We start from the raw sequence: 26,213 nt of genomic DNA on the forward strand, positions 1-26,213 counted from the left end.
GTATCTTTCACCATGGGTCCAAAAACAGAGGATCCATCCACGAGAGCATTGGTGAATGCAGACTTGAAAGGCTCAGCAAAGTTGTGTAGATGCATCCCGGAATGTCTCCTTAATGAGACTCCTGAACCCACTGCCCTACTCACACCATCAGCTGCGTATGAGATCAGCCGCATGGAGGAGTTAATAGATGTGAGGGTAGCCAACTGAGCCGACACTGTAGATGGGACTGCTTCAGTCGAGGTACCCTGAAGATTATCTCCTAACTCCTTTAGGAGATCTCTCTGAAGTCTCATAAAATGTGATAGATAGTTCAGCGATCAGACTGTAAAAGCCGCTGAAGAGAAGATACGCTTCCCGTACCTATCCATCTTTCAGAATTCCTTATTAGGTGGATGGATAGAAGAAGACGTCTCTGCTAGCTCCTTCTTAGTGGCTGCCACCACCACCATGGCATCAACAGGTAAACCCTAAGATAAAAAATCTTTGTCCTTAGGGGCGGAGAGAAATTTATTCTGCCTCCTGGGGACCGGTTCCATGGCATCAGGAGTCTGCCATGCTTTCTGACTCACGAGATCTAGTAATTCATCAAATGGATGAGACACCCATGAAGCTGAGGGTTGAGACCCAAAAGCCTTCAGGTACACTGATTCCTCATCGGAAGGGGTAATGGTGGGCCAGCTGCCTCTCTGCCTGAGGATCTTCAAAATGTCTGCAAAGGAGACATCTTCAGAGGACGACTTAGGGGACCCCTTCGACTCATCGAGGTCAGTGTCAGATGTGACAGACTCATCAGGGGAGTTTACATGCTTCCTCTTACATGATCTCTTCCAAGGGGGCTCCTCAGCGGGATCTTCTGGGGAGGTCTCGGAAGATCGGGGACCACCCAAACGGGGTTCCTGAGGCTGTGAGTCTCTACCATCCAGGGGGAGAGAGGATGCTGAGACCGTAGTTGGCGCTTGAGGGAGTATAGCATTGGTATTCCTACATGGTACAGATGAACTATCCAACATGCTCCTCATCTTCACGAAAACTGATTCCTCCGGCTTCGAATGACGCCCTGACTCTGAGGAGTGCATAGGTGCCGATGGCTCCAAAGGAATCGGCTCCAAGAATGATGTAGGGTTCAAGCTCACTCGGGCCGATGCACCAAGAGGAAGACTCGGCACCGAAGAGGTTCGGTTCCAAGTGTCCCCCTCGGGCCCGACCGAAGAGCTTCTGACCCTAGACACTTCGGACAGTGTTGATAGCGTCGGAACAGAGCTCGGCTCCGAGACAACCACCCGGGGTGCTGGAGCTGAGGACACCACTTCAGTCGGTACTGACAGCATTGGCTCTAAAGGCCCAATCTGGGTTGGAGGAGGAAAAAGAGCAGGGTCGGTAACAGGAGTCGGCTCCGAGATAGAAGTGATCGGAGCCGATAAAAATTTTGACAAGGCCGACAACTTAAGGAGTCTTAGCACCACTCTCTTGATGTCTTCTTCAGAAAAGCTCCTGGAGGATCTGGAGGACAGTGTTGGAGATCTTGCTCTCTGCAATATAGGTGATTTTAAAGTAAGGGAGACCGGTGGAATGTCTCTAGACCGGCTCCGAAGAGGACTGCTAGTGATCGGCATCGAAGCACTGGGTGCCGATACTGCAATGTCCATGTTCAGAATCTCGATTGGCTCCGAGGACAGTGGAGCCAAAGAGACAGAGGCCAACTCCGATTTAGGTAACTTCTGTGGAGGTTCAGAGACAGAAGTTGAGGCTGGAGAAGGCCTTTTTGAGGTCTTGCCCTTATCTTTCCTAGAAGACTGCGATCTAGCAGAGGAGGACGAACTGGCTAGATCTTCCTCGAAAGAAGGTTTTAACAAGCCTTTTAGAATCAACTTATCCTTCCATTCCTGGAGCACTCTAGGACTAAAGGAATGGCAAAAGAGACAAGTCTCTTGAAGATGTATGGCCCCTAAACAGTATACACAGACGCTATGTCCATCAGTGATGGACATTTTTTTGAGAGCATTTAGTTCACTTTTTAAATCCTGACTGTTTATGCTCTTTATGTTCTTTCGACATAATGGCAGACTCAATAGGCGACTGAAGAGAAAAAACAACACACTCACTCAACAAGAGAGGAACTAGATCCTCTAACTTAAACAGATCTAGCCCTACTTCTCACAACAAACAAACAAGGGAAGTTTTACTAGGTTCTCTAACTTAAACGAACCTAGTGTAAAGGAAAGGAAAACAGACTAATACCTCTAAGTAAAACAGTTTCGTAAAAAGCACACACTCACAGGAACACACACACACAAAAAAAGCCAACAGGCCCAAAAGTTTAGAGCAGAAAAGTCAAATCCAGTAAAAGTCAAGTCCGGTTAAATTGACACAATCGGTATCACAATAAGGTTAACAGCAATAAGAAAAGCACTTCACACGAAGTTAAAAACTTCTAACAATCAGAATAATAAAGAACTAAATCACTTAGCCACAGCCAACCAAAAGAAGCTTCCAACTGAAGACGCGGCAAACGAGATCTGGGGAATGTGCGCATGCATCATGGGATACCTATTAGCCACGAGCCAATCAGATGTTTTCAGGCTTTCTAAGTGGCCGAGTCATAGTTGAGGATCGGCTCCGAACCCACATGTAATAATGGAGGTGAGATAGGACTACATAACATCACCTTCCTACAGCTGCTCACCACATGCACATCTTATACCTGCTAAATGGAAAACAAATTAAGACAAATTGCCATGACAGGCAAGTTGGAGATGAAGAACACCTACATTTGCCATTGTGTGTTGACTCAAAGAGTACTTCCCAAGAGCTTTCTCTAACTGTTGCTTCCACTTCTACTCACTTTTGAAGAAGTGTGATCAGTGGATAGTACATGTGTATCTGTGTCTTCAAAAGGCAGGACACGGGTATTTGTGTGTTCAGTGGTCAATATCTGGGTATCTGTGAGTTCAGTGGGCAGTACATGGGTATTTGTGTGCTCAATGGTCCGTACATGGGCATTTGTGCATTCAGTGGGCAGTACATGTGTATTTGTGTGTTAAATTGGCAGTACATGGCTATTTTTGTGTCTGTAGGCAGTACATGAATACTTGTGCATTCAGTGGGCAGTACCTGGGCATTTGTGTCAGTGGGCAGTACATGGATATTTGTGTATTCAATGGACAGTACATGGGTGTTTGTGGTTCAGTGGAGAGTACATGGGTATTTGCATGTCATTGGGCAATACGTGGGTATTTGTGTGTCAGTGGGCAGTACATGGGTATTTGTGTGTTCAGTGGACAGTACATTGTCATTTGTGCATTCAGTGTGCAGTAAATGGGAATTTGTGAGTTCAGTAGTCAGTACATGGATATTTGTGGTTCAGTGGACAGCACATGGGCATTTCTGTATTCAGTGGATAGTACCTGGGTATTTGTGTGTTCAGTGGACAGTACATGGGGATTTGTGTGTTCAGTGAGGTGCACATGGGCATTTATGTGTCAGTGGGCAGTACATGGGTATTTGTGTGTCAGTGGACAGTACATGAGCATTTGTGTGTTAAGTGGAAAGTACATGGATATTTCTGTGTTCAGTGGATAGTACATGGGTATATGTGGTTTAGTGGACAGTGCAAGGCTATTTGTATGTTCAGTGGGTAGTTCATGGACATTTGTGTGCTCAGTGGGCAGTACATGGGTATTTGTGGTTCAGTGGACAGTACATGGGCATCTGTGATTCAGGGGACAGTACATGGGTATTGTTTGTCACTGGACAGTACATTGGTATTTGTGTGCTCAGTGGGAAGTACATGAGTATTTGTGTGTTCAGTGGACAGTACAGGGATATCTGTGTGTTCGTTGGACAGTACCTGGGTATTTGTGTGTTCAGTAGGCAGTACATGGGTATGTGTTTGTTCAGTGGGCAGTACATGGGTATTTGTGTGTTCAGTGGTCAGTACAAGGTATTTGTGTGTCTGTGGGCAGTACATGGGTATTTGTGTGTCACTGGGCAGTACATGGGTATTTGTGTGTTCAGTGGACAGTACATGTGTATCTGTATGATCAGTTGACAGTACATGGATGTTTGTGTATTCAGTGGCCAGTACATGGATATCTGTGTGTTCAGTGGAGAGTACATGGATATTTGTGTCTTCATTGGCCAGTACATGGGTATTTGTGTGTTCAGTGGACAGTACATAGCTATTTTTATGTTCAGTGGGCAGTACAAGGGCATTTGTGATTCAGTGGACAGTCCATGGGTATTTGTGTGTTCAGTGAGCAGTACATGGGTATTTCCAGTTCAGTGGACAGTACACATATATATGTGTGTTCAGTGGATATTACCTGACCATCCGTGATTCAGTGGAGAGTACATAGAAATTTGTCTGTTCAGTGGACAGTACATGGGTATGTTTGTGTTTAGTGGGCAGTACATGGGTATTTGTGTGTCAGTGGTCAGCACCTGGGTATTTGTGTATTCAGTGGACAGTACATGGGTATGTTTGTGTTTAGTGGGCAATACATGGGTATTTGTGAGTTCAGTGGACATTACCTGGGTATTTCTGTGTTCAGTGGGTAGTACGTAGGTATTTGTGTATTCAATGAGTAGTACATGGGTATCTGTGTGTTCAGTAGGCAGTACATGGGTATTTGTGGTTCAGTGTACAGTACCTGGGTATTTGTATGTTCAGTGGGAAGTACATGGGTATTTGTGTGTTCAGTGGGTAGTAGCTGGGTATTTGTGTGTCAGTGGACAGTACATGGGTATTTGTGTGTTCAGTGGGCAGTACATGGGTATTTGTGTGTCAGTGGACAGTACCTAGATATTTGTGTATTCATTGGGCAGTACTTGGGTATTTGTGTGTCAGTGGACAGTACTTGGGTATTTGCATGCTCAGTGGGCAGTACATTGTAATGTGTATGTTCAGTGGGCAACATGGGTATTTGTGTGATTAGTGGGCAGTAGATTGGTATTGTGTGTCACTGGACAGTTCATTGGTATTTGTGTGTTCAGTGGTCAGTACATGGATATTTGGGTGTTCAGTGGGCAGTACCTAGGTATTTGTATGTGGCCATGTGGTCACCATCTGCCTTTCTCTTTGTTTTTCTTACAGTGATGTTTTTGAATCCTTCCATACTCAGGTTTGATTTCTTCCTTTTCGCCTGCCCCTTGCCTCTGTTTTTACCTTCTCAGTTTCTTTTTCTTCCTTTTTATTTTTTGTGTGTTAAGTGGGCAGTACTGGGTATTTGTATATTCAGTGGGCAGTATATGGGTATTTGTGGTTCAGTGGGCATTGCCTAGGTATTTGTGTGTTCATTGGCCAGTACATGGGTATTTGTGTAAGTGGGCAGTACATGGGTATTTGTGTATTCAGTGGGCAGTACATGGGTCTTTGTGGTACAGTGGACAATACATGGATATTTGTGTGTTCAGTAGGAAGTACATGGGTATTTGTGTGTTCAGTGGGCAGTACATTGGTATCTGTGTGTTCAGTGGACAGTAACTGGGTATTTGTTCAGTGGGCAGTACATGGGCATTTGTGTGTTCAGTGGACAGTATATGGGTATTTGTGTGTTCAGTGGGCAGTATATGGGTATACATGCATTCAGTGGGCAGTAAATGGGCAAGTGTGTGTTCAGTGGACCGTACATTATTTGTGGTTCAGTGGGCACTACCTGGGTATTTTTGGTTCAGTGGACATACATGGGTATTTATATGTCAGTGGACAGTGCATGGCTATTTGTGTGTCAGTGGGCAGAACATGGGTATTTGTGGTTCAGTGAGCACTGCATGGGTATTTGTGTGTTCACTGGTCAGAAGATGGGTATTTGTGTGTTCAGTGGGCAGTACATGGGCATTTGTGTGTTCAGTGGACAGTACCTGGGTGTTTGTCTGTTCAGTGGCAGTACATGGGTATTTGCATGTCAGTGGACAGTACGTGGGTATTTGTGTGGTCAGTGGGCAGTACATGGGTATTTGTGTGTTCAGTGGCCAGTTCCTGGGTATTTGTGTGTCAATGGACAGTACATGGACATGTGTGTGTTCAGTGGGTAGTACATGGGTATTTGTATGTGACTGGACAGTACATGGGTATTTGCAGTTCAGTGGACTGTACCTGTGTATTTGTGGTTCAGTGGACAGTACCTGGGTATTTATGATTCAATGGACATACATGGGTGTTTGTGTATCAGTGGACAGTACATGGGTATCTGTGTGTCAGTGGGCAGTATATGGGTATTTGTGGTTCAGTGGACAGTACATGGGTATTTGTGTGTTCACTGGTCAGTACATGGGTATCTGTGTGTTTAGTGGGCAGTACATGGGTATCTGTGTGTCAGTGGACAGCACATGGATATTTCTGCAGTCAATGAGCAGAACATGGATATTTGCCATGCAGAGGACAGTACAGGGGTATCTGTTTGGGTATGGGTACTTTTATTTACCCAAAAACATCTTTTCATTCATGGTGACCTGACTATCCTTTCTATATGTGATTTGTGAAAAATACATCCAAACACCAGTACAAGTAATACTATCAAAAAGGGCTATAAGTTCCCTGATAACAGTCAGACAGTCCTTGCAGATGAGATCATTTGTACTGACATGAATATAAACGGATCTGAACTCCCTTACATTAAGTCGTTCCAAGGCTTATCTCAAATCTTCTGTTTTTTGCTCCTGGCAAGCATAGTACTATTCAATGTCCATTCTCTTCTCTACAAATGTAAGTATCAGTTCTCTAAAAAATGAATCTCCAATTCTAAGTATATTTTTTCTAACTAGATCTGAAGAATGTCCACCTTCTAATACAGTAATATCTGCTCTATTATTACAAAGGGATGGTCTTCATCACCATTACTTTTATTAATCCCACTGTTTTCATTCGTATTAAATTTCCAAGCACATAGTTCTCATCCAGCTGGCTTTGTACATCCACACCTTAAGCCATGTGGTCACCATCTGCCTTTCTCTTTGTTTTTCTTACAGTGATGTTTTTGAATCCTTCCATACTCAGGTTTGATTTCTTCCTTTTCGCCTGCCCCTTGCCTCTGTTTTTACCTTCTCAGTTTCTTTTTCTTCCTTTTTATTTTTTGTGAACGTCTTCCTTTCTTTCTTTGTTTTCTTCTAAAAACTCTGAATCTTCAATTTTTTGAAGACTTTTATCCAGAATTCCAAATTTGTCAGTGACATTGTCTTGTTTCATAGGGTTGAATGATATTTGCAGACAACATACATCATTTCCTAAATGTGCTCTGTTTGCTGTTTGCGTAACATTATTTATCTCACCAGTCCAGTTATTACTATATGTAACAATGGTTCTCCAAGCCATGCCAGCTGCACAAGTGCAGTCGTCATCAGTAAGTCTAGACTTACTTCTAACAATGGTAAGTAAATCATCCAGCTTTTGACACGAGGAACGCACATCACCAGTGTTATCAGCTGTTACCTTTAAATATGCATAGCATTTATGACACTGTACAAGATATTTGGCTTTAGTAAATCATTAATGACATACTCATTTAAGGAATCAATATTCAGCTTCAAAAGAATAAAAATTATAAAAGAGAAGAATAAACAAAATCAGTAACTACAGAATTCAAAGAGAACTTAAATCAACTTCTATGATAAAACCTCACAAGCAATATACAACTAAATACTAAAGTAAGTACAGTAAAGTTATTGTTCTGACCATATAAGTTCTGAAAGTCAGACAAAAGCTGTAATTCCTTTACATCCCACATGAATGTTCGAAGTAGCTTCTGTTCAATATTGTTCCCAGTCACACTTCTTTTTAACAGTAAAGATCAATAAATCACAAACCAAGACAGGATTGTTTAACTAAGCTCTGGATTGTCCTCTCTGCAGTCTGTGTAAATTTATAGCTAACAGGACCACTTGGGATGGCTAGAGCTTGCCTGTCTAAAACCTATCCCTTTCTAACAACCAACAGTGAAAATTAAATCTAAACAGCAAAATATAAATCAAAGTAAATCTCCTTGTCTACAAGCTATCCCTTCCTTCCTACATAGAGTGAAAAACAGTGGTAAAAATAAAATATAAATTCAAATAAAACTTCTCTTATCAGTCAACTGTGCAGTAAATTGATATAGGATTGTTTAGATAAGCTTGGGAAATTGTGTGCTCATTGGGGAGTATCTGGGTATTTTTGTGTTCCATGGGAAGTACCAGGGTACTTGTGTGTTCAGTGGACAGTACATGGATATTTGTGGTTCTGTGGACAGTACATGTGTATTTGTGAGTCAGTGGAATGTACATGAGAATTTGTGTGTTCACTGGGCATACATGGGTATTTCTGTGTTTAGTGGCCAGTACATTGGTATTTGTGTGTTCAGTGGGCAGTACATGCATATTTGTGGTTCAGTGGACAGTACATGGGTACTTGTGTGTTCAGTGGGCAGTACATGGGTATTAGTGGTTCAGTGGACAGTACATGGGTACTTCTAAGTCAGTACGCAGTAACTGGGCATTTGTGTGTTCAGTGGCAGTACATGGGTATTTGTGTGTTCAGTGGGCAGTACATGGGCATTTGTGTGTCAGTGGGCAGTACCTGGGTATTTGTGTGTTCAGTGGATAGTACATAGCTAGTTATGCATTCAGTGAGCAGTACATGGGAATGTGTGTGCTCAGTGGACAGTAGATGGGTATTTGTGGTTCAGTGAACAGTACAATGGCATGTGTGTGTTCAGTGGACAGTACCTGGTATTTGTGTGTTCAGTGGACAGTACTTGGGTATTTCTGTGTTTGTTGAGCATTACATGGGTATTTGTGTGTTCACATGGCAGTACATGGGTAAATGAGTGTTCAGTGGATAGTACATGTGCATTTGTGTGTTCAGTGTAAGTACTTGGATATTTCTGTGTTCAGTGTTCAGTACATGCATATTTGTGGTTCAGTGGACAGTACATGTGTATTTGTCTGTTTAGTAGGCAGTACATGGGTATTTGTGTGTTCAATGGAGAGTATATGGGTATTTGTGCATTCAGGGAGTGATACATGACTATTTACATGTTCATTAGGCAGTACATGGGTATTTGTGAGGTCAGCGGGCAGTATATAGGTACTTGTGTGCTCAGTGGACAGTACATGGGCATTTGTGTGTTCAGTGGCAGTACATGTGTATTTGTTGTACACTAGACAGTGCATGAGTATTTGTGTGTTTCACAGTTTCATAGCTTAGTACTAGGCTATCTGCCCTGGGGCATTTGTAAGCCTAGCCATAGTGATGTGGCTTTCGCCACCCCATGAAATGGTGCAAAAATGCACAGAATAGATTTAGAATACTGTGTCTCTGTCTAGTAGTGACACAGTGAAGGTCCCCTTATATAATAGAATTAGTTTACTGTGCCCCTGTCTAGCAGTGACACAGATGTGACCCCTGGGGTAAACTTACGATCTCCCATCCACTCATCAAGATTTCTCTTGAAGAGAGTCAGTGAGGGGCTCTGCCTAACATGAACTGGGATCTTGTTCCAGAGCATGGGAAGCCTCTGGGTTATGAATCTATCCCTTCAGCATGTCCTATTCATACTTGTGCCGAGGTTTAAGTCTTTAGCTCTCATGGTTCAGATGGATTCGGATTTTTTGAGGTGGAGCATGTCCATCAGTTCCTGATTGGACATGGCCTTGTACGTCAGGCAGAGATCACCTCTGAGCAGGCTGTATGCTACTGAATAGAGCTGGAGTTTCTTTAGTCTGGCAGAATAAGACATATGTTGGAGACCCTTGATCCTCTTGGTGAGGTACTTTTGTGGTCTCTCCAGCTGTTGCAAATGCCGGGTGAGGTACATACCAAATGGGGCATTGTACTCAATCATGGGTCTGATGAGGGAGGAGTATAGGGGTACAATGACATCCTTGGATCTGGATGTGAATCCCTTCATGATAAGGTGTGCAAGGTAGAATGTCTTTCTAACCACTTTGGCAACGTGGGTGTCAAATGAGAGGTCACTGTCGACTTGGGTCCCTAGGTCTCTGATTACTTTTTCCGTACTCAGTGGGTTGCTGTCTATGTGATAATTTGTGGGTACTTTGTTTTTCCCAAAGGGGGTGACTATACATTTTTTGGCATTTAGTTTAAGGCCATGACTCCAGCACCAGTTGTCCATTTCTGTGAGGCCTTTTTATAGGATGCATGTGTCCTCTGGTGTGTCGACTATGGCACCTAGTTTGCAGTCATCTGCGAACTTTGTCAGCCACAACCCTCCCATGTTTGCTTTAACATCTGAGAAATAAATGCCGAACAAGAGGGGTCCCAGGACAGATCCCTGTGGGAAACCACTTGTGACTGGCTTTGAGTCTGACATTGCTCCAGCGATTTTAACTTTATGGGTTCTGTCCTTTAGCCAGTTTGCAACCCATCTAGTGACATAAGGGTTTACATTTAAGCTGTTGAGCTTATCTATGATGCCTGAGTGGGGTATTGTGTCGAAGGCCTTAGCCAAGTCCAGGTAGGCTGTATGGAATGCTTTGCCCTCATCAATGGCTCTAGTGACTGTTTTGAAATAGTCAACCAGGTTCAAAAGGCAGGATCTGCCCTTTACAAAGCCGAACTGGGTGGGGTCAAGTGTCTGTAGGTCTCCAATGTCTCTGTTTATGAGTTCCATAATGATTCTTTCCATAGCTTTGCAGACCAGGCTGGTTAAGCTTATGGGGTGGTAGTTCCCAGGGTCTGTAGAGGTACCCCCTTTGTGGAGTGGGACCACTGTTGCTGTACACCAGTGTTCAGGTACATATCCTGTAGTAAGGCTAAGGTTAAATAGCATTTTTATGTGCGGGTTTAGCTCCTCTTGGAGTTCACGTAGCACGCAACCCGGGATACCGTCAGGTCCCATTGATGCTGTGTTTTTAGCTTTGCTGAGGGCGGCTCTCACCTGGACATCTGAGATGACAGGGAGATTACATTCAGCTGGGATAAGTATTTCTTCTTTGGGGGTGAGGGAGGGGAGAAATTTGCACTGAACCTGTCGGCCAGAATGTTGGCAATATCTGTGGGTTCAGTGTATTTTTTGTTGTTGTGAACTAACTCTGAGCATATCTGAGGGTTTCCACCCAGGTTTCTAACATAGCTGAAGAAGGCTTTGTGGTTATCTTTAGTGTCCTTAGCGATTTTTCTCTCAAAGTTGGCCTTGGATGTTTTTATGAGAGAATGTAGTTTTCTGCTAGTGTTGATCAGAGATGTCTTCCTTTTATGGGATTTTGCTCTGTCATGCAGTAGCTTCCTTCTTTTGTTATACAATTTGTTAATGGCTGAGGTCCACCAGACAGGACGCTTGCCTTTGGTGGAGAAGGACTTGGATTTATTTGGGATTGCATGATTCATGCATTCTTGGAGATGTCCATAGAAAGCATTTGTGAAGGATTCAGCATTGTAGGATGTGGTATCCACTGGCCCAGTGGGCTTAAAGGATACCATCTCAGTCTTAAGAAGAGTGAAGTCTGCTTTTGAGAAGTTTTTCACTGTGGTCTTTTGTGCTGGGGGAGGAGGTGGATATGTATATCCAGGGTGATTAGTTTGTGGCCAGATCTCACTAGTGAGGGGTATACCTCCGGTGTGGAGCATTTTGTCCCCATGTTTGTGATGATCAGGTCTAGTATATTATCTCCCCTAGTGGGAGAGGTGACTAGTTGTTCCAGTGCATTTGAATTTATGAATTCCAGGAACCTTTCGACTAGGGTGTTAGGGCTAGAATAATGTACCCAATCTATGTTAGGTTAGTTGAAGTCTCCCAGTATGATGGTATTTTGTGATACATTCATATCCTCGAATGTCTTCAGGAAGGCTGAGTGGGGTTCCTGAGATTGGACGGGTGGTCTGTAACATGCTACTAGTTGTACAGCAGTTTTGCCTATGGTTAGTTGCACCTGTATGGTCTCCGATGCTTTATGTGTTTCAACTAACCTGGAGGTGTGGGTGTCCTTGATGAATATGGACACTCCCCCTCCCTTTGTGGTTCGGCCCGGGTTTTGGGGCCGAAAAGCATGATATGAGGTATAGCCTGGTGGCGCTGGGGTGCTCTCAGAAGCCTTGAACCAGGTTTCAGTTACTGCACAGACGTCGATGTTCTCCATACTGAGGAGTGCACCGAGTGCCTGCATCTTGAGATTTAGACTTCTGGCGTTGAGCAGCATTAGCCTTAGTTTTTTTCCATTTTTGTTTTCTATAGAGGTGGGTTTGTCTTTTGAGCCTTGCCTAAAAAGGCACTATGGTGGTGGCAAGAGCCTTAGCCAATATCCGGAAGCCCAGTGGTGACAGGTGCAAGCCATCCCTTGCGAAGCAGCGTGGCTTGTCCAACATGTCAATCCAGGCAGACAGACATTGGATCCCCTTAGAATGACACCAGTACTTGAGCCAATTATTAAAGCTGATCATCTTGTCTTTGTATTGTGGCATCATTCTTGGTGAAGGCAAGATGCTGCTCAGGGTCAGGGTCATACCAGCCTGGGCTACATAATCAGAGAGCTCCTCTTTGTCTCTTTTCATGTAGTCCAGGGAGGTACGTCTCAGGTCATTCACGCCAGCATGGACAATGACGGAGTCATATTTGTACTTGCTTTGGAGTGACCTGAGTGCGTGTGTTATGTGGCGGATCCTAGCTCCCGAAAGGCAGCTCACAGTCACCCTCTCCTTGTTCAGCCTGGTAAGTGGGACATCAGTGTGTCTGACTATAGAGTCACCTATTACTAGTGTATCAGACATGTTGTTTGGCCTTAAGGGCTGTGATTGATTGACACACTGATTTATTGAAGTATGTGTTGCATGTGTTCTGTTTTGAGGTGGTGGAATTTTGGATGTCTGCTTTGGGAGCCTCTGTTGTTTTGGTAAGTTTTTTATTAGAGCCTCCGAGTATGTCTTTGTGTTTTTATGTGTTTGGTTTGCAGTTGTGGTAGGTCTATGTGGGACTGGGTTTGTTGTGTGTGTGGTTACCATCTCCTCCTGTCTGGTCATGCCATCCCTGAGTTGAAAGAGTTCAGCCTCCACTTTGGCTATATAGTTGCATCTCTCACATGTATTTGTGCTTGTTGGGAGGAGGAGAGGGTTGTCTGTGTACATGAGACAATTGTAGTATTGTCTCAAGATACCCAGATTAACCAGCTGAACTGGAGAGGACGCCAGCAATCTACCACGCGACATGCTAGAACAGTATAAGAGAGTGCTGTGCCTTTAAGGGAAGTGGATATTCACAGGGGTGGTAGGTGGATGTAGTGCTTACTTAGTATGAGAGTGCTTACTTAGTAGAGACGTTTTGAGAACAAGTGCTAGGCTTATAATATAGCGAGTAGTCTGATTATACTAAGAGTAGAGCTTCCTTAAGGGAAAATTTGAAGAGCAGACTTGGCGGAGCCAGAAGAAGTTTAACCTAGTTTAACCGGTGCTGCGCAATACGCACAACTGCGCAAAGCCGTGCAAACGCGGATTTTAAACAGGGAACTTCAAAAGAGCTAGAAATGGTCCAAAACAACCAATTACTACAGCTCTTGTGCTGAGGTCACTTCCTACAGGGACAGGTAGGCTGCTCAAGGCTCCCCACTCCCACTGGTGAGCAAAGAAACTTCCTTCTATCCAAGTAAGGTAATGGACAACACAGGAACTACACCACAGCCCACAATACAGCAGAGCCTGTAAACTGGTCTAAACTAGTTGAGGAGAGGTGGGAAAACAAGGATTATTTTTTTGTTTTTTTGTTTTTAGATAGAAACACACAGAAAATGCAGAAACAGTAATAAATCAGTTACACAGGCTAGCACACTTTAGTGGGCAGCCTCAACAGTTAAATTAAACAAACAAACAATCTTTCAATCAAATTCGACTAAAATGTAACTTTAAGTGCAGATATTAAATAATGCAGCAAACAGCTAAAAAAACAGTTTAAGCTTGTTTAGGGTAAGCTAGAGAAGGTATTTCAAGTAGAAAAACAGCAAAGATACTTAAATCCAGAAAGTAGTCGTTTTTCTGAGTTCTCTGTAGCTAGGACCACTCTGCAGGACCACGAGGAGCTTGTCTGAGTAGTATAGCCAGACAAAAACGCCCAGAGGTGGATTTTAAACAGGGAACTTCAAAAGAGCTAGAAATGGTCCAAAACAACCAATTACTACAGCTCTTGTGCTGAGGTCACTTCCTACAGGGACAGGTAGGCTGCTCAAGGCTCCCCACTCCCACTGGTGAGCAAAGAAACTTCCTTCTATCCAAGTAAGGTAATGGACAACGCAGGAACTACACCACAGCCCAGAATACAGCAGAGCCTGTAAACTGGTCTAAACTAGTCGAGGAGAGGCGGGAAAACAAGGATTATTTATTTATTTTTTTTATTTTAGATAGAAACGCACATAAAATGCAGAAACAGTAATAAATCAGTTACACAGGTGAGCACACTTTAGTGGGCAGCCTCAACAGTTAAATTAAACAAACAAACAAACAAACTTTCGATCAAATTCGACTAAAATGTAACTTTAAGTGCAGATATTAAATAATGCAGCAAACAGCTAAAAAAACAGTTTAAGCTTGTTTAGGGTAAGCTAGAGAAGGTATTTCAAGTTAAAAAAACAGCAAAGATACTTAAATCCAGAAAGTAGTCGCTTTTCTGAGTTCTCTGTAGCTAGGACCACTCTGCAGGACCACGAGGAGCTTGTCTGAGTAGTATAGCCAGAAAAAAAATGAACAGAGGCAGATTTTAAACAGGGAACTTCAAAAGAGGTAGAAATGGTCCAAAACAACCAATTACTACAGCTCTTGTGCTGAGGTCACTTCCTATAGGGACAGGTAGGCTGCTCAAGGCTCCCCACTCCCACTGGTCAGCAAAGAAACTTCCTTCTATCCAAGTAAGGTAATGGACAACACAGGAACTACACCACAGCCCAGAATACAGCAGAGCCTGTAAACTGGTCTAAACTAGTCGAGGAGAGGCGGGAAAACAAGGATTATTTTTTTGTTTTTTTTGTTTTTAGATAGAAACACACAGAAAATGCATAAACAGTAATAAATCAGTTACACAGGCTAGCACACTTTAGTGGGCAGCCTCAACAGTTAAATTAAACAAACAAACAAACAAACTTTCGATCAAATTTGACTAAAATGTAACTTTAAGTGCAGATATTAAATAATGCAGCAAACAGCTAAAAAACAGTTTAAGCTTGTTTAGGGTAAGCTAGAGAAGGTATTTCAAGTAAAAACAGCAAAGATACTTAAATCCAGAAAGTAGTCACTTTTCTGAGTTCTCTGTAGCTAGGACCACTCTGCAGGACCACGAGGAGCTTGTCTGAGTAGTATAGCCAGAAAAAAATGCCCAGAGGCGGATTTTAAACAGGGAACTTCAAAAGAGCTAGAAAGGGTCCAAAACAACCAATTACTACAGCTCTTGTGCTGAGGTCACTTCCTACAGGGACAGGTAGGCTGCTCAAGGCTCCCCACTCCCACTGGTGAGCAAAGAAACTTCCTTCTATCCAAGTAAGGTAATGGACAACGCAGGAACTACACCACAGCCCACAATACAGCAGAGCCTGTAAACTGGTCTAAACTAGTCGAGGAGAGGCAGGAAAACAAGGATTATTTATTTATTTTTTTATTTTAGATAGAAACACACATAAAATGCAGAAACAGTAATAAATCAGTTACACAGGCTAGCACACTTTAGTGGGCAGCCTCAACAGTTAAATTAAACAAACAAACAAACTTTCGATCAAATTCGACTAAAATGTAACTTTAAGTGCAGATATTAAATAATGCAGCAAACAGCTAAAAAAACAGTTTAAGCTTGTTTAGGGTAAGCTAGAGAAGGTATTTCAAGTAAAAAAAACAGCAAAGATACTTAAATCCAGAAAGTAGTCACTTTTCTGAGTTCTCTGTAGCTAGGACCACTCTGCAGGACCACGAGGAGCTTGTCTGAGTAGTATAGCCAGAAAAAAACGCCCAGAGGCGGATTTTAAACAGGGAACTTCAAAAGAGGTAGAAATGGTCCAAAACAACCAATTACTACAGCTCTTGTGCTGAGGTCACTTCCTATAGGGACAGGTAGGCTGCTCAAGGCTCCCCACTCCCACTGGTCAGCAAAGAAACTTCCTTCTATCCAAGTAAGGTAATGGACAACACAGGAACTACACCACAGCTCAGAATACAGCAGAGCCTGTAAATTGGTCTAAACTAGTCAAGGAGAGGTGGGAAAACAAGGATTATTTTTTTTTTTTTTTTTTTTTTTGTTTTTAGATAGAAACACACAGAAAATGCAGAAACAGTAATAAATCAGTTACACAGGCTAGCACACTTTAGTGGGCAGCCTCAACAGTTAAATTAAACAAACAAACAAACAAACTTTCGATCAAATTCAGTGTTCAGTGGGCAGTACATGGGTAGTTGTGTATTTGGTGAGCAGTACATGGGAATTTGTGTGCTCAGTGGACAGTATATGGCTATTTGTGGTTCAGTGGACAGTACATGTACGTTTGTGTGTTCAGTGGATAGAAACTGGGTATTTGTGTGTTCAGTGGTCTGTACATGTGTATCTGTGGTTCAGTGGACAGTACATGGGTATTTGTGTTTTCTCTGGGTAGTACATTGTTCTTTGTGGTTCAGTGGATAGTACATAGGTATTTATGAGTCAGTGGGCAGTACATGGGTATTGTGTGTCACGTGAAGTACATGGCTATTTGTGTGTTCAGGTGGCAGTACATGGGTATTTGTGTGCTCAGTGGAGAGTACATGGGTATTTGTGAATTCAGGGGCAGTACATGGTTATTTGTGTGTTCAGTAGGCAGTACATGAGTATTTGTGAGGTCAGCAGGCAGTACATGGGTATTTGTGTGCTCAGTGGACAATACATGGGTATCTGAGGTTCAGTGGTCAGTACATGGGCATTTGTGTGTTCAGTGGCAGTACATGTGTATTTGTGGTTCAGTGGACAGTACATGGGTATTTGAGTGCTCAGTGGGCAGTACATGGGTATTTGTGTGTTCAGTGGACAGCACATGGATATTTGTGGGTTCAGTGGACAGTACATGGGTAGTTGTGTGTTTAGTGAGCAGTACATGGGAATTTGTGAGCTCAGTGGATAGTATATGGTTATTTGTGGTTCAGTGGACAGTACATTGGCATTTGCTTGTTCAGTGGACAGTACCTGGATATTTGTGTGTTCACTGGACAGTACATGGGTTTTCTGTGTTCATTGAGCATTCCATGGGTATTCGTCTGTTCAACTGACAGTACATGGGTATTTGAGTGTTCAGTGGACAGTACATGGGTATTTGTGTTTTCAGGGGCAGTACATGGGTATTTGTGTGTTCAGTGGTCAGTACATGAGCATTTGTGAGTTTGGTGTGTGCAGTGTATGGGCATTTGTCTGTTCAGTGTGCTGTACATGGGTATATGTGCATTCAGTGGACAGCACGTGGGCATTTGTGTGATCATTGAGCAAGTCTGCTCAGAGGTGATCTGTGCCTGACATACAAGGCCATGTCCAACCCGGAATTAATGGACATGCTCCACCTCAAAAAATCCAAATCCACCAGAGCCACGAGAGCAAGAGACTTAAACCTCAACACAGATATAAATAGGATGTGCTGGAGGGACAGATTCATCACCCAGAGACTCCCTACACTATGGAACAGAATCCCAGTCCATGTGAGGCAGAGCCCCTCACTGACTCTGTTCAAGAGAAATCTTGACGAGTGGATGGGAGATCGTAGTTTTACCCTGGGAATCATCTCTGTATCACTGCTGGACAGAGGCACAGCAAACTAATGGGTATAGTATTCTCATCCTAAGGGGTGGTGAAAGCCACACACACTCTGGCTAGGCTTATAAATGCCCTAGGGCAGATAGCCTAGTATGAACCTATGAACCTATGAATACATGGGTAGTTGCTGTTCAGTGGGCAGTACATGGGTATTTGTGGTACAGTGGACAGTACAAGTGTGTTTGTGGTTCAGTGGAGAGTACATGGGAATTTGTGTATTCAGAGGGCAGTACCTGGATATTTGTGGTTCAGTGGTCAGGACATGGGCATTTATGTGTTCAGTGGCAGTACATGTATATTTGCGGTTCAGTGGACAGTACATGGGTATTTGTGTGTTCAGTGGGAAGTACATGGGCATTTGTGCGTCAGTGGGCAGTACTTAGGTATTTGTGTATTCAGTGGACAGCACATGGGTAGTTGTGCATTCAGTGAGCATTATATGGGAATGTGTGTGTGTTCAGTGGACAGTAGATGGGTATTTCTGGTTCAGTGGACAGTCCATTGGCAGTTGTGTGTTCAGTGGACAGTACCTGGATATGTATGTGTTCAGTGGACAGTACATGGGTATTTCTGTGTTCTTTGTGCATTACATGGGTATTTGTGTGTTCAATTGGCAGTACATGGGTAATTGAGTGTTCAGTGGACAGTTCATGGGTATTTGTGTGTTCAGGGGGCAGTATATGGTTATCTGTGGTTCAGTGGATGGTACTTGTGCATTTATGTGTTCAGTGTACAGTACCTGAGTATTTGTGTGTTCAGTGGTCAGTACATGCGTATTTCTAGTTCAGTGGTCAGTACATGGGTATTTGTGTGTTTAATGGGCAGTACATGGGTATTAGTGGTTCAGTGGACAGTACATGGGTACTTCTGAGTCAGTGGGCAGTACCTGGTTATTTGTGTTCAGTGGACAGTACATGGGTATTTGTGGTTCAGTGAACAGTACATGGGTATTTCTGAATTAGTGGAATGTACGTGGGTATCTGTGTGCTCAGTGGGCAGTACCTCAATATTTGAGGTTCAGTGAACAGTGCATGGGTATTTCTGTGTTCGGAGGGAAATACATGGGTATTTGTGGTTCAGTGGACAGCACATGAGTATTTGTCTGTTCAGTAGGCAGTACATGGGTATTTGTGTGTTCAGTGGTCAGTACCTGGACAGTACATGGATATTTGTGTGTTCAGTGGGCAGTACATGGGTATTTGTGTGTCAGTGGACAGTAGATGGGTATTTGTGCAATCACTGAGAAGTACATGGGCATTTGTGTGTTCAGTGGTCAGTGCCTGGGTATTTCTGTGTTCAGTGGTCGGTACATTAGCATTTGTGTGTTCAGTAGGCAGTACATGGGCATTTGTGCAATCAATGAGCAGTATATGGGTATTTGCGGTTCAATGGACAGTACATGGATATTTGTGAGTCAGTGGACACTACATGGGTATTTGTGTGTTCAGTGGGCAGTACCTGGATATTTGTGGTTCAGTGGACACTACATGTGTATTTGTGTGTTCAGTGGGCAGTACATAGGTATTTGTGTGTTCAGTGGACAGTACATTGTTATTTATGTGTTCAGTGGAAAGTACCTGGATATTTGTGTGTTCAGTGGGCAGTACATGGGCAGGTTTTGTTCAGTGAGCAGTACCTGGGTATTTGTGCATTTAGTGGTCAGTGCATGGGCATTTTTGAGTTCAGTGGGCAGTAGATTGGTAGTTGTGTGCTCAGTGGACAGTATATGTGTATAAGTGCATACAGTGGGCAGTACATGGGCATTTGTGGTTCAGTGAGCAGTACATGGATATCTGTATGTTCAGTGAGCAGTACATGGGTATTTCTGGCTCAGTGTACTGTATGTGCATATTTGTGGTTCAATGGACAGTACCTGGATATTTGTGGTTCAGTGGACAGTACATGTGCATTTGTGTCTTCAGTGGGCAATACATGGGTATTTGTGTGTTCAGTGGACAGTACATGGATATTTTTTTCAGTGGTCAGTATGTTGGTATTTGTGTATTCAGTGGACAGTACATGGATATTTGTGTGTTCAGTGGACAGTACATGGGTATATGTGTGTCAGTGGATAGTACATGGGTTTTTTGTGCAATCAGTGAGCAGTACATAGTTATTTCTGTATTCAGTGGTCAATACCTGAGTATTTGTGTGTTCAGTGGTCAGTACATGGGTATTTGCAGTTCAGTGGACAGTACAGGGGTATTTGTTTGGGTATGGGTACTTTTATTTACCACAGAAATCTTTTCATTCATGGTGACCTGACTATCCTTTCTATATGTGATTTGTGAAAAATACATCCAAACACCAGTACAAGTTATACTATCTAAAAGGGCTGTAAGTTCCCTAACAGTCAGACAGTCCTTGCAGATGAGATCATTGTACTGACATGAATATAAACGGATCTGAACTCCCTTACATTAAGTCATTCCAAGGCTTATCTCAAATCTTCTGTTTTTTTGCTCCTGGCAAGCATAGTACTATTCAATGTCCATTCTCTTCTCTACAAATGTAAGTATCAGTTCTCTAAAAAATGAATCTCCAATTCTAAGTATATTTTTTCTAACTAGATCTGAAAAATGTCCACCTTCTAATACAGTAATATCTGCTCTATTATTACAAAGGGATGGTCTTCATCACCATTACTTTTATTAATCCCACTGTTTCCATTCGTATTAAATTTCCAAGCACGCAGTTCTCATCCAGCTGGCTTTGTACATCCACACCTTAAGCCATGTGGTCACCATCTGCCTTTCTCTTTGTTTTTCTTACAGTGATGTTTTTGAATCCTTCCACATTCAGGTTTGATTTCTTCCTTTTCGCCTGCCCCTTGCCTCTGGTTTTACCTTCTCAGTTTATTTTTCTTCCTTCGTATTTTTTGTGAACGTCTTCCTTTCTTTCTTTGTTTTCTTCTAAAAACTCTGAATCCTCAAATTTTTGAAGACTTTTATCCAGAATTCCAAATTTGTCAGTGACATTGTCTTGTTTCATAGGGTTGAATGATATTTGCAGACAACATACATCATTTCCTAAATGTGCTCTGTTTGCTGTTTGCGTAACATTATTTATCTCACCAGTCCAGTTATTACTATATGTAACAACGGTTCTCCAAGCCATGCCAGCTGCACAAGTGCAGTCGTCATCAGTAAGTCTAGACTTACTTCTAACAATGGTAAGTAAATCATCCAGCTTTTGACACGAGGAACGCACATCACCAGTGTTATCAGCTGTTACCTTTAAATATGCATAGCATTTATGACACTGTACAAGATATTTGGCTTTAGCAAATCATTAATGGCATACTCATTTAAGGAATCAATATTCAGCTTCAAAAGAATAAAAATTATAAAAGAGAAGAATAAACAAAATCAGTAACTACAGAATTCAAAGAGAACTTAAATCAACTTCTATGATAAAACCACACAAGCAATATACAACTAAATACTAAAGTAAGTACAGTAAAGTTATTGTTCTGACCATATAAGTTCCGAAAGTCAGACAAAAGCTGTTATTCCTTTATGTCAGTGAGCAGTACATGGGTATTTGTGGTTCAGTGGGCAGTACATGGGTATTTGTGTGTTAAGAGGATAGCACATGGGTATTTGTGTGCTCAATGTTCAGTACCTGGGTATTTGTGTGTTCAGTGGACAGTACATTGGTATTTTTCTGTTCAGTGAACAGTACATCGGTATTTGTGTGTGCAGTGTGCAGTACATGGGTATTTGTCTGTCAATGGACAGTACATGGGTATTTGTATGTTTAGTGGGCAGCACATGGGTATTTGTGAATTAGTGAACAGTACATGGGTATTTGTGCGTTCAGTGTACAGTACATGGATATTTGTGGTTCAGTCAACAATACATGGATATCTGTGGTTCAGTGGACAGTACATGGATATTTGTGTGCATCAGTGGACAGTACCTGGGTATTTGTGTGTTCAGTGTACAGTACATGGATATTTGTGTGTTCAGTGGGCAGTACATGGGTATTTGTGGTTCAGTGGGCAGTACATGGGTATTTGTGTATTCAGTGGGCAGTACATGGGTATTTGTGGTTCAGTGGGCAGTACATTGGTATTTTATGTAGTCAGTGAGCAGTACATGGGTTTTTCCTAATTCAGGTTTTCACACTGATTTCCAGAATGCAGTGACCTAAGGTAGTAAGCACAAAGTTGTGGGTGGTGAAGACCTCCACAATGCCTAGTATTATAATTTTGCTCAGGTCCTTGTCATCTTAAAATTAAACATCGTTGGTAGAGACAGTGTTTCACTGAAATGCAATCAGTTTTGCTGGTTTTGTAAATACAGGATTCCAAAGTTTAAAGATTTTTATGGTTCACCCCAATCATAATCTCTGAAATAACTGTAAGCAAAGAAAATTCAGGAAGTCTCTGTATGTACTTTCAAAATGAAAGCTGTGTCATATGAGCAGAGTTCCACATCAGAGAACTGTGTTAGTCAGGAAGAAAGATTTTTTCATGAAGGAAGGTGGGAAGTTATTAATACTCTTTAAAAAAAAAGACAAGCAGAAAAACATTACTTGGGAAAGGGTGACTATCTAGAGACAGCTAACAATCCACTGTAAACTTAAAAGGTATAAAAAATCATGAAGGGGGTGAATAAAATCTATTAACATTGTTTTCCTACATCAGTCTATATGACAATAAAGAAATGTGCATACTTAAACTCTTGCATAAAAAAGACTGGTTTTAGGGAATGTTTTAAATGGCATTCATGACCCTGAATATTATGCTATAAAAAAAAAGTGTCATTCCTTACCGAGGCGAGTATTGGAAGAAGTTTGACAGTGGTTTGCGAATGCTGCCAGCTGCTTTTGAGACTTTAGCTTCCATCCACTTCAGCACATGATTTGTAGTCTAGAGGAGGTTTAAAGAAAAACATGAAAGCATCACTGTTGTTGTGCTGACTGGTATGTTACTGAGTTTAAATACAATGTACTTTTAAACACTGTTCACATTGTACTTTTGTTCACGTTTGCTTTGCGGATTAATACGTTTACATGTAAATGCACTTTTGTGCCTTATAGATTTGGCAACAATTGTCATTAATGGCAATATATGAGACAATACTGCAGTGTTGTCAGTTAGTGATACTAGGAAAACAATGAACAAATGAACTTACTAACTCAGTTACTCCTTGCACTTTTTGATCACTGGTGTTGCACGTACTGATTGTTACTAATTACTATATAAAGCTATACTATTTATGGCTACTGCTTTACAGTACCACAGTATGTGGTATACTTTTATTACCTGGTATACTTTTATTACCTGGCTGTCTGTTATAGTGATATTACACTGAAACTATCTGCTTTATAGTGACTCCACTTGAAACAATTAATTTGACTTATCTCTTGTATTACAGTTACTACAACTGAATCCATTAGGTTAGAATGACCTTTGTGCCTTGTTTTACTTGTGAAGTAGACACCACATTAGCTATTTGATTTAAAATTGCCAGTTGTTACCACTTACCTTTTAATCCTACTCCATCACTTTTACTTTTGTTTCACACGTGTGCGTACTAAAGTAGTCGCAACTCATATTCTTTGACCCTTTAGCCATATCCAATATTAGCACCTTTATCAAGTCGAGTCAATTAATCACCATTATCTTATACCAAGAATACGTTATTAACCTATCTTGTTTTTAACACCTTTGTTAAATTATTTCTTAACAACATAGGCACTCAAACATTAATTGAAAAGAAAACAGACCATATTAACATATTATATTTACACATTATATATTGCACACACACACACACACACACACACACACACACACACACACACACACACACACACACATTTTATTTGTAACTGTCATTCAGTCTAATATAACATAATTTATTCAATTCCCACCTTCCCTTAAACATGACTCCTCCTCCTGAACATTATTCTGCATGTATTTTTCCCACAATTTCCATTTATTTATATGTAATTTGCTCCTTCCCTTTTCTAAAGACCCCATTTCTATTCCTCATATTTCCTTTAAAATATGCAGTGCTTTAATTTCAGTTAGCTTAACTTGTAATGTTTATTTTCTAGTATCTGTTTTTTTTTTTTTGCAGCCAATAGCATTAAACTTAATAAGGCTTAGCTATGTATAGGCAACTCAAATCATGCATCCCAGCTCAAAATAAACATTTTCTTAACTTATACCCATTTGCTCACATAACATTTGTGACAGAGTATTCTGTAGGGATTTTTTAAAATTTGCCAACTCATTGCACCCCCAAAACATATTCCTAGCTACCACTCTCTTTCCCCCTCACACTTCTAGTATTTGTTGTCTACCTGAGAAAATATTCTCTGAAATCTGTCTGAGGTAAAGAAATACCTATGCAAACATCTTGAAGCAAAAATCTTAAACCTTCTAGACTTTGTTGCATTATTATGAGGACATAAGATGAAGTAATTAGCAGTATGGATTAAAAGGCTTCTGTTATGGCAGCTAAAGATATGTGGGAAGAGACTTAACAAAATATAACACAACTAAGAAACTGGAAGCTCTCAATTATAGATATCAGTAGTAAGATGCAAGCAGTGTAAATGTTTTTAGTCATTTTAGCTCTGTATAGAGGTCAGACATACTTTTATCAACCACAGGATAAGTTGTGGACAACAATTAATAAAGAAATGGAGGAATTTATTTGGGAGGATAAAAGGGTAACAATTAAGAAGGGCAAGTTGTTCCTCCTCATAGAACAAAGTAGTTGAGGATTTTTAAGGTGCATATATATATATACATATATATATATATATATATATATATATATATATATATATATATATATAAAACATTAGCAGAAGGATATAAATTAAAATGGAAAAGGATGATGCTGAAATAGGAGAAGTCGGAGAAATAAGGAGAGAGTAGGATTTTGGATGTAGACCACTAAGGAGAAATAACAACAACCACACAGAATATTATATTCATAAAGTTGCAGAAAATGTTCTGAGATGTAAGCCAACACAAGAATAGAAAAAGAAGATTTTGTCAATAGAGGAGACTACAAGTAGGCTTATAGAAAATAGGTAAGAGGAGGATGGACTCTATATGAGAAAACTGGTAAAGGAGCAAAAGTATTTGGAGCAAATAACTAGAGAGGGAAGATAAAAGGTTGGGGTGAGGCCGAGCAGAAGTGTGGACTGCAGGTTACAGACTGCCTTCCCTTTCAGGGACTGATTGTCACAATAATGGCAACGATAAAGAGTGGGAAGATAAAAGGTTGGGGTGAGGCCAGGCAGAAGTGTGGACTGCAGGTTACAGACTGCCTTCCCTTTCAGGGACTGATTGTCACAATAATGGCAACGATAAAGAGCGAGGAGCCCCAAGTGAAAGTCCCGCTCTGCTAGAGCTTTTAGCAGGTCTGTTAAGAAATGGATAATGGGTGGGTATATAAAATGTCGCATGATAGCTATAGGAGTCAGTTAGAGGAGGTTAGAAAATATTGGGAAGACACACTATAAAGACAATTTACAAAGGAGCAATAGAATGACATCTGTATGCCTCCCAAGTATCCAAAATATTCCGTTTTGTTGTATCTCTCTGTCTGGCCTGGCCAATATGCAATCTCAGTCAGCTTTTCCACTTCTGTAGTGGGTCTGATAGCACTAGGCATGTTGCGACAATGCTGTAACTGCCACATTATCAAAAACTCTTGGTTGCTACCTCACAGTGATTCATTATGTGAGAGGTATATGTATTTACTAAACTCAGTCCAGGTCAATCCAGGAATCCCACATTCCCTCTCTCTGGAAAAAGTCATGCTGTGGGTTTCTGCTTGTTTGAACCAAGCTGAACTGAGGTGGGCTACCAGCCACAACTCTGAGCTGAGGTACCAGATGACTAAAGGCTTCTGAGTTTCTCAAAAACATAATTTGCCTTTATATTGAGTTCTGCTTATTTAATACTGCAAACTAAACTGCACAGTTTGTACAGCTTTTGTCTGCCTTACTGTGCCTGTTACATCCAGTGGCGGCTGGAGACTTCAAATCGAAGGAGGGCTGCAGGAGACAGCTGAATGGGTGGGGACAATGGGAAGGGGTGTGGCCAACTAGAAAGGGGAGAAGCTATGCTCAAAACCACAAAAAGTGGAACTTTAATTAAATATGCTGCCCTGGGTGCCAAACTGTCATTATGAGAGTCCAATCAAGACAAAATGAAGTGCAGAAGAATAAAAATATTTCAATGCATTGGCTGCATGACAACTTACTTAATATCTAGATGGAAACAAAAAAGGTTGTGAGGCATGAAAAAATAAATTACTTTTTAAATACATTACTGGAATGCCAGTCAAAATCAAGTATAAAAAACAAGGAGCACTCAACTCAAACCACTTCTCCTTGCACTGCAGTTATAATTATAATTTATATTCAGCTTTATTAAAGTACCAAGTAACATGCTGAAAATAGTAATCTCTGTGATACCCCCACTTGTAAAAATGTTTCTTATCCAAAAAAGAC

The 26,213-nt window shown here is 41.5% G+C and overlaps 1 protein-coding gene across 1 annotated transcript in view; it reads right to left on the reverse strand.

The window, feature by feature from the left end:
• LOC122816123 overlaps positions 1–26,213 on the reverse strand; it is a 958,912-nt gene that overhangs the window by 439,895 nt on the left and 492,804 nt on the right. The window contains exon 10 of the mRNA XM_044088882.1: positions 22,502–22,599. Within this exon, the coding sequence (XP_043944817.1) occupies positions 22,502–22,599 (98 nt within the window). The remainder of the gene's footprint in view (positions 1–22,501; positions 22,600–26,213) is intronic.

The sequence above is a fragment of the Protopterus annectens genome, chromosome 12.part0, assembly GCF_019279795.1.
Source record: "Protopterus annectens isolate FY-2018-M chromosome 12.part0, PAN1.0, whole genome shotgun sequence".
Lineage (NCBI taxonomy): Eukaryota > Metazoa > Chordata > Ceratodontiformes > Protopteridae > Protopterus > Protopterus annectens.